This window comes from Cervus elaphus, chromosome 25, assembly GCF_910594005.1.
Source record: "Cervus elaphus chromosome 25, mCerEla1.1, whole genome shotgun sequence".
NCBI lineage: Eukaryota > Metazoa > Chordata > Mammalia > Artiodactyla > Cervidae > Cervus > Cervus elaphus.
In genome coordinates this window covers 27,360,593-27,370,378 of record NC_057839.1, presented here as the reverse complement: position 1 = coordinate 27,370,378, position 9,786 = coordinate 27,360,593, and the positions used below count along the sequence as shown (strand labels likewise).

The window sequence follows — 9,786 nt, the reverse complement described above, 5'->3', positions numbered from 1 at the left end:
CATTCATTGAAAATCCTTCAACAGACGCGTGGGTTATGTCATTGTACGAGTATTCACTGAGCGCTCAGAGTGGGAACGTTAATCAGCAATGAAAATATTAACTTACTTTCTAAGATACTTTTTTTTTTTAACTTAAAAGCCTAAAAAAGAAAGATCTCAGTTCACTTCTGAATAGAAACCTTCACCCTCAAGCTCTCACCCCTGCGCCTCATTGAACGGCATTGGCCACAAGGGGGCAGTGGCGGCCACGGAGTCGAACCTGGGGGCGTGCGCGGCGGCTCGGCCATCGCTTGCTCTCGCCTAGCGCGCGGCTCTCGGCCGTGGATTAGCGCAGCTGGGGACGTGGGAGGCCGCGGGCCCCGCCCCCGACCGGCGGCGGCGGCGGCCCAGCGCGGCAGTCTGCGCTGCTAGCGGAGCGGCGCGGAGGGCGCGACCAGAGGGTGGGGGCCCAGGAGTGTGTGCTGCCTTCGGAGCTCCTCTCAGCGCGCCAGGGCGCGGGCACGACCGCGGGCCCCTCGGGCGGGCGCCAGGCTCAGAGCGCCGGGAGTCGGGGGGCAGCCCGCCGGGGTGCCGGGACCATGGCGCTGCGCGCCCGGGCGCTCTACGACTTCAGGTCGGAGAACCCGGGCGAGATCTCGCTGCGGGAGCACGAGGTGCTGAGCCTGTGCAGCGAACAGGACATCGAGGGCTGGCTCGAGGGGATCAACAGCCGCGGAGACCGCGGCCTCTTCCCGGCCTCTTACGTGCAGGTGATCCGCGCCCCCGAGCCCGGCCCGGCGAGCGACGGCGGCCCGGGCGCCCCGGGCGCCCCGGCCCGCTACGCCAACGTGCCACCCGGCGGCTTCGAACCCCTGCCCGCCGTGCCGCCCACCTCCTTCAAGCCTCAGCCCGACGCCTTCCAGCCGCTGCTGCAACCGCAGCAGGCGCCGCCGGTGAGCACCTTCCAGCCGCAGGGCTTCTCGTACGGCGGGAGCGCCCTGCAGCCGTCGCCGCAACAGCTCTACGGCGGCGGCGGCGGCGGCTACCAGGCCAGCCAGGGCAGCGACGATGACTGGGACGATGAGTGGGACGACAGCTCCACCGTGGCTGACGAGCCGGGCGCACTGGGGAGCGGCGCTTACCCGGACCTCGACGGCTCGTCGTCTGGGGGCGTCGGCGCTGCTGGCCGCTACAGCCTGTCCACGCGCTCCGACTTGTCGCTGGGCTCCCGCGGCGGCTCTGCGCCCCCGCAGCACCACCCGTCGGGGGCCAAGAGCTCGGCCACCGTGAGCCGCAACCTCAACCGCTTCTCCACCTTCGTCAAGTCGGGCGGGGAGGCCTTCGTGCTGGGTGAGGCGTCGGGCTTCGTGAAGGATGGGGACAAGCTGTGCGTGGTGCTGGGACCCTATGGCCCCGAGTGGCAGGAGAACCCCTACCCCTTCCAGTGCACCATCGACGACCCCACCAAGCAGACCAAGTTCAAGGGCATGAAGAGCTACATCTCGTACAAGCTGGTGCCCACGCACACGCAGGTGCCGGTGCACCGGCGCTACAAGCACTTCGACTGGCTGTACGCGCGCCTGGCCGAGAAGTTCCCGGTCATCTCGGTGCCGCACCTGCCCGAGAAGCAGGCCACCGGCCGCTTTGAGGAGGACTTCATCTCCAAGCGCAGAAAAGGCCTGATTTGGTGGATGAACCACATGGCCAGCCACCCGGTGCTGGCTCAGTGCGACGTCTTCCAGCACTTCCTGACCTGCCCCAGCAGCACCGACGAGAAGGCCTGGAAGCAGGGCAAGAGGAAGGCCGAGAAGGATGAGATGGTGGGTGCCAACTTCTTCCTGACCCTAAGCACGCCCCCCGCCGCCGCCCTCGACCTGCAGGAGGTGGAGAGCAAGATCGAAGGCTTCAAGTGCTTCACCAAGAAGATGGACGACAGCGCGCTGCAGCTCAACCACACAGCCAACGAGTTCGCGCGCAAGCAGGTGACCGGCTTCAAGAAGGAGTACCAGAGGGTGGGGCAGTCCTTCCGCGGCCTCAGCCAGGCCTTTGAGCTGGACCAGCAGGCCTTCTCGGCCGGCCTGAACCAGGCCATCGCCTTCACCGGAGATGCCTACGACGCCATCGGCGAGCTGTTCGCCGAGCAGCCCAGGCAAGACCTGGACCCGGTCATGGACCTGTTGGCGTTGTATCAGGGCCACCTGGCCAACTTCCCCGACATCATCCACGTCCAGAAAGGTAAAGCCTGGCCTTAAGAGAGGACGGTGTGGGATGTGTTGTTCAGGCTGAGAGGGTCACTTTGACAGAAGTCCCATTGTCTGTTTCAGATTAATATCCCACAGGTCGGGATCCCAGCAGGGATGTGGGCAGCCAGGCGGTGCCCCAAGGGTAGGGCGGATGGTGGGCTGGTGGCTTCCTCCTTAAAGTATTTCCAGACAGGCTTTTCCAGACAGGCTGCGGGTACACTCTTCAGAGGAGGTTGGGAGGGCACTTTTGACGACAGTGCTGTCATTTTGGAGTGTGAATAGTTGGGTAATGAGCTTCTGGGATCGGTCATCTTGTGTCTAGGGTAGAATTAGAAGGGGACCCAAGCCATGTTAGGCATCCATTTGAACACTGGCAGTGTCATTTAGCTGTGGGTTTCGGGAAGTGTGGAAATCAGGGGCAAGAGTGGATATCTGCAGATAAAGGTAAGTCCTGCTTTTGCCCCTCTTCTCGTCTCAGCCCCTGCATTGGTAGAGAAAGTAGGGTCAGTTCTCTGTAGGTACCACTTAAATGGGGAGGCGTAGGAATTTCCTGCACAGGCTTCTTGCTTGCAAGCTTTGTAAAATAAGGTAAAAGACTCAGCCAAATTTCAGGAAGTTTTAAGAAAATTACTCTCTTTAAGCTTGGTCATTTTGAATTTGGTGTCTACTAACCGACTGAAATTAAGAATATTATTTAGGAAAATGGTGTAGGGAAGCCATGTAGAATGTATAGGGTCTGAGTATTGTGTTTGAGAGCAGTGTTTCTGGTATCTCAGCGAGTTAGCTGCCCAACTGTCAGAGCATGTTTTATTTAGTCGTCGTTAGTGTCCCTAAAGACTGAAGTTTGCAGATTGTTTTCTTAGAAAATAAATTAGAGCAGAATTAGAGCAGTAATTCCTGCCTTAAGGTTACTCGCTGGCTTGCATTCTGATAGCATGCCTGGAGAGAGGGGGAATGGGGAGGGGTTGGAATGGGGAGGCAGCCTTGCTGAGAAGGTCTTCAGTTCGCTGTGGGGGAGGGGAAGAAGACGTCACCTAACCACCTTCCTGAGGGGGTGGAAACCTCCTTGGGCCAATGAGTCTGGCCCTGGGTAATGAGTCGCTTGCTGCCCTTTGAGGTGGGACAGCCGGTTTACAAACAGCCCAGATCTTTAACCTGTTCTTCCTGGTATTAAACTAAAGTTTGCCTCTCTTGATTGTCTTTCTGTTCCCTGGAAACACACAAAGTAAGTTTCTTCCTCGTCATGTCAGCCCATCAGACCTTTTGGGACAGCAGCTTCCTTCCCCTCTGCTGCACTCCTGCCTCTTCCGAGTAGGTGACAGGCTTCTAACTCCCCAGAGAGGGGTCCGGCAAATATGCTGATGCTGGGGTAGTCCCTGCTAAAATGCACTGCCCCAAACATCTACAATACTTTCAGTGTAACTATCTGCAATAGTTTCAGTGGAGAACAGTAACTTTTTTGACAATTTACATCTTGTAAGTGAATATAAGGTTGAATTAGCTGTTTGGGCAGACATATCACTATTGACCTGCATTGAACCTGCGTCTTTGTTCCCTGTGACCCCCCTTTTTTGCATAAATTGCTATGAATTCTTGATATTTTAGTCGGTGCTGGTGCAACTGACTCTTTGAGCCTTTAATGCAGGATCTGACATTTAAATCCACTGTTACATCATTCTGGATCCAGCGCTGGGTGCCTTTTTAAATGTTTCTGTGAGTTTATGCCTATTGTTGGTAAACAGTTGAAAGGGTGGAGCCAGGTACAGATCGTGCAGTCACACAGGTGGCTGGCTACTACAGGGCAGCGTCAGTTCATTCAGTGGTTTTACTGTCTTCAGACCACACACTCAGCCTTCTTGAGTGACTCTGCTGTCGAAGTGATTAGAAAATACTTGATGTTTGCTATAAAGTCTATTTTGAGTTTATATATAGTCTGTCAAGCCATATACATAGTTTATTATTTTTTTTTAACACTAGAACTAAAATTGTCTCTTGTTGGGATTTGAGAAACTTCCTTCGTTAAAAGCAGTACCATTTTTACCTTGTTTAAAACAGTTCAAGGGCCCTAAACATAATCTTCAGGAACTTCAGAAAGAACATCAGTTGATATTCAACATATCAACTTTTTGTTTGTTTCTGCTGTAGCCTTGGTGTGTGATGTACAGGGAGCCTGTGTCCCTGGAAACATATCTTTAGAATGTACAGCCATTTAAAGCTATAGCGTGCAGTGCATAAAGCTAAAAGCATTTGTTTACAGCCAGCATTTATCAGGGATGCTAGTGTTGGCCGTTTTAGGAATACAGATGAGCTTTAAGCCCGGCTGAAGCTTTTTGAACATGTTCTGGATGTTCACATGATTGTACAGAGCAGAAGAAACAGCCCCCTCCCGCTCCTACTACACAGTTGCTGTTGGAATGAATCTTTCTTCATCTGAGCACTTGGGAATTTTGTTTACAAGTTGTTTTTTCCTTCAGGATCTCAAAACATAATCATATTGTAGGCCTTACTGTGACTTTTGAGAGGAGCGTAAAAAAAAAAAAAAGTGAAAATCTTTAAGCAGTTTATGCGATCTTTTGTTGTAAGTATTTGGTCCAAAGTTTATATTAAGTCTTTGTTGTTTTCAGTAAGAGAAAAGTGGTTTTATCCCTTTTACATTTTACATGTTCTAATCATATATTACCCTGGAGAAAATCATGGCAACCCACTCCAGTATTCCTGCCTGGAGACTCCCACGGACAGAAGAGACTGACAGGCTACAGTCCATAGGATTGCACAGTCGGACACGACTGAAGCGACTTAGCACGCACGCAATCATATATTAAGGAGACCCACATTCAGTTGAGTCAGAAAATTATAAGAAAGTACTTTTTAATGACTAAAGCAGTTAAAAAGGGGAGTTAATTAGTTCTTTTTCTCCCTTAATTCTTGGGGGAGAGGACGGGACCATTAGGCTCCTCTGGAGCCTTTTTCTTAGCCAGGAGACTGCTGCCATCAGCCAGCTTTCCCAGAGTTTTGGACCTGAGTTCTTCCATGCTGAGTCTGTAAGCCACACGTAACTCTTCAAGTTAGTTACAGTTCAGTAAAATTTAAAAAATTCGGTTCCTTAGTCATACTAGTTATACTTCAAGTGCTTTATAGCCAGCGGCTACTGTACTGGACAACAGAGGTGAGGTCTGTTTCCATCCTTGCCCTAGGTTCTCATTGGACCGTATTGAGCTGAACTGTTGGCCAGAGTTTAACTGTCAATCCTGTCATGGGTTTCTCTGGCAAATCGATGATCTCTTCACATACTTCCAGATGGTTTTCTTTTCTCTCGATCATCACCTGGCATCCCCTCTCTGTATGAACTTAAGGGATAAAAAGTAGGTGGGGAAACAGGTCCTGCTAGCTCCTTCTCTACAGAACATCCTGGGTACCCAACCATCGAGTAATACTTGTGCAGCGGGAGGAAGTCCACCGGCTTTGCATCCTGCCTTCATGCCCCGTTCAGAAAACCCAACTGGGTTCCAGATGGACATTTGAGGCTCATAAGGAACTGTTTCCAGAAAGAGGGTGGAGAACATAAATGCCCTGCAGTGTGGTCAGCTGGGGTTTACTGACCGTACTTAGTACTAAAACCACCACTTACACTTAATAATGGTTTTAGTATAAGTGCTTTCTGCAAAAATGAAGAGAGCCTTCTGTTTCCTTCAGCAAAAAGGGAATGTTAGAATTCTGATTTTTTTTTTTAATCTACTGATGAAGTCTCAGATAAACAGACCTATTTTGGTTCATGGAGTTCAGTGTAGGAAGAAGGCAGTTTTCTGTAGTCTGAGGGACAGAAGATGGAATTCAGAACCTGTCTGAATTTAATTCATATTTTGCTTTGTTGTCACAGGAGCCCCTTAAATTCTTTGTTCATGGATGGTTCATTGATTGCTGACTAACCAGCCTACACAGGTCTATCAGTGAGCTTTGTAGCCCCGTGGTCTTGATTTTCTTTTCTTGAAATGGCAGCCGCTTATCCCCTTCCTCTTCATCGTCCCTGCCTGCTGTATGATTTTATAATGCCAGTTTTAGTGAGTTTGGTATGGTGTGTAGAATATATTTCACTATCAGTTTCTTAGCGTATTCAATTCTGTTTCCAAAGATACGATTAATCTCTGGTATTTAATGAAGCTTAATCTGGAAGGCAGCGAGTGATGGTGGTTTAAAAGCTTTGGGCTTATCTCTTGGGGAATACTGTGAAAGGGAAAGACAGTAATGTTAGATGATGAGAAATGTTGGTTTCATCTTTGTTGATGAATTGGACTAGATAGCCAGAGGCAGTGACTTAAAGGGAAATTGTATTCCAGAGAAAAGGTATAAAGTCATGTAAAAGTGATTGGTTGGTAAAGTATAGTCTGAGTATGTGAAGTGGAGATGCAGAACCAGACAAACAGGCAGTCCTGTTTTCTGTGCTCGTAAATTAAACATGCAGGGTCTACTTCACTGCCCTCTGTAAAGGTTCCAGAGGGAGCTTTCTTTTGAACAGAAAACAACCCCAGGACCTCAGGAATGGTACATCGGTAGTGAGCCTGGCAGTCTTGTGGGTAGAATTTCACCATTGTGCTTCCTGTCAGCACAGGGGCGGTTGGTCTCATGTCCCTCAGACATTAATTAAAGATAGCCAGAGTCCCGACAGGGCACTCGAGGTGAGGCTGGGCCACTGTGAGCCCTTCCCTCTCTGCTCCCCATTCTCCTGTGTCTAAACATAGCCCTGAGAAGATGGTGCCAGAAGTACAGAGAAGAGGTCTATTAAGCGGGCTGTTTACAAGCTCATCCTTACTTTGAAACCTCTGGACTAGCAACCGAGGTCATTCACCTTTTTTGCTTTAGTCTCATCTTTAACTGAACCATTCTTCTCTCCCATCCACTCCCAGCTATTTTTTAAGGAGACTTCAGTTCCAGCCTTGAGATTTGGCCCAATCTGTATTTTCTTAGTGGAGACAAGGTTGCCTTTGGGGTTTTTGTTCAGTTCAGTTCAGTTCAGTCGCTCAGTTGTGTCCGACTCTTTGCGACCCCGTGAATCGCAGCATGCCAGGCCTCCCTGTCCATCACCAACTCCTGGAGTTTACTCAAATTCATGCCCATCCAGTCGGTGATGCCATCCAGCCATCTCATCCTCTGTCGTCCTCTTCTCCTCCTGCCCCCAATCCCTCCCAGCATCAGAGTCTTTTCCAATGAGTCAGCTCTTCGAATGAGGTGGCCAAAGTATTGGAGTTTCAGCTTCAGCATCGGTCCTTCCAATGAACACCTAGGACTGATCTCCTTTAGGATGGACTGATTGGATCTCCTTGCAGTCCAAGGGACTCTCAAGAGTCTTCTCCAACACCACACTTCAAAAGCATCAATTTTTCAGCGCTCAGCTTTCCTCACAGTCCAACTGTCACATCCATACAGACCACTGGGAAAACCATAGCCTTGACCAGACAGACCTTTGTTGGCAAAGTAATGTCTCTGCTTTTTAATATGCTGTCTGGGTTGGTCATAACTTTCCTTCCAAGGAGTAAGCGTCTTTTAATTTCATGGCTTCAGTCACCATCCACAGTGATTTTGGAGCCCCAAAAAATAAAGTCTGACATTTCTTCCACTGTCTTGTTATAGATGGCTGAATCCCTGGGTTAAAGCATCAGCGTGACTGGCCACCGAATGTCTTGGTCACAATCTAGGTGGGGACACTGCTCACATCACCTTGTCATTGGTCTTTTCCGACTTCGTTTTTGAGTTGTGAAGCCCTCCGCAGAATTGTATCAGGAAGTCTGGTCTGTTAGGTCAGTCACTGTAGAGCCCAGAGGTGGCAGGGACCCGAACTGCCACTCACGGTCTTCTGAGGAATCTTGGACTCAGCTGGACTGTCCTCTTGAAGTGTCATATGTACAGGCTCCTATCTGGTCATCTTTGAATTTTCAAAGACCGTGTGGAACCCAAACAACCCTTACCAACATGACACTTTTCTTAAACAGATTCCTTCTTTTCAAGCTAACTAAAAATGTGCTGTCTTCTCAAAGTGTTTTACAACTAAAGTTTCATAACAAATTAGATTTAATTTGCTATCTACTTATGATGATCACACACACACACACACACACACATAGCACAGTAATGCTTTCTGTTTAGAGAGACTGTGCCCAGAAGACCTGAACTGTTTTTCGTCCTATGTTTACAGAGCACAGACTTGATTTGTATCTGCAGGAGGAATGGACAGGACTCTGATCCTCATGGAGGTTTTTGTTGTTGTTATTTTGTTTCTTGGCTGTGCCAGGCAGCAGGCAGGAGCTTAGTTCTCTGACCAGAGATCGAACCTGTACGCCCTGCAGTGGAGGTGCAGAGGAAGTCCCATCATGGAGTGTTTTGACTGGTGGCAGGGAAGCTGTGTGCCAGGGTGCTGAGAATCCCCGGGGCTTCACAGAGCAGATGGGGCTGGTCTGGGTCTGATGGGGGGCTGATTCGGCTCTGGGGCCCCACAGCAGAGTCTGGTCACCATGGGCCAGCCTGACATCTGGGTGACCAGATGTGAGGGGATCCTTGGGCAGCTGTTTTAACCTCTGTGAGCCCCATTTTCTTGCTGACAAGAGAGGGAACACTTCCTCATAAGGTCATCATGAGGACCAAATGTTACGGTTCTTAGTAATTGCTCACTAAGCAATTGATTTTGCAAAGTATAAAGGTACTTTTAAGATGGGAGATACTCTCCCTTAAAAGACAGTTCCAGCGATCTTATCATCCCTTCAGGCGGCCTTTTACCACCAGAATTGCAGACAAAGTATAAAACCCCATGGAATCATCAGTACAGTAGTTGAGTGCTGTATTTTAATGCAGCTGTTGTTTTGCACACCAGGAAAAATGGTGACAGGAATAATCATCAGTGTTATTGGAGTCAGCAGTTTGCTGTTGTTCACACTAAGGAGTTTATGTAAATTGTTTCTTGTCAGCCTCTCTCTTCCTCCAAATTACTTGTGTCCTTGTACACACAAGTGTTGGCGTTTCTGAGCTTCAGTTACATCACCTGAAACTATGCAGTTCATGATTTCCTAGATATCGTTTTGTTGGTTAACTCTTTGAATAGCATTGTTCCTGCATTGAAAATAAAATATTCCCCCCCCAAAAAAAACATGAAAATAAAATATTCCAAAGCATATAATGAACATTTTGACCTTGTTTCGGCTAGTTTCAAGAGCATTCTATTTGTTTATGTGACTCTGTAATCTAGGAGCATGAAAATCCTTTATCAGTTGGCATGAAAGAAGTCACGCACATTTAATTCAGATCAGCAAACATGCATCCAGGGCTTCTCCCTGCCAGGTGCTGCGAATGTGAAAGTGATGACTCCCTGGCTTCCTGCCTGTGATGAGAGCTCCCAGGTGTTCCGACGCCAAGGCGTGCTGGGCCGCTGGAGCAGCTTCCCTCTGACCCAGATGAGGGTTTAATTAATAGGGCCACCAAAGAGAGAAGGTGTGATCGGCTGTTTTCCCTCCTACAAGCTGTACTTCACCTTGAGTTCTAAATACTGTCTCCTCTTCAGACGTAGAGCCAGTCTTGTATT

At 49.3% G+C, this 9,786-nt stretch overlaps 1 protein-coding gene across 1 annotated transcript in view; it reads left to right on the top strand.

Moving 5' to 3' along the window:
- Positions 1-366: 366 nt before the first annotated feature.
- Positions 367-9,786, top strand: part of SNX18 (sorting nexin 18) — a 29,829-nt gene continuing 20,409 nt past the window's right edge. The window contains exon 1 of the mRNA XM_043887176.1: positions 367-2,214. Coding sequence (XP_043743111.1) covers positions 579-2,214 — 1,636 coding nt within the window. The 5' untranslated portion in view covers positions 367-578. The remainder of the gene's footprint in view (positions 2,215-9,786) is intronic.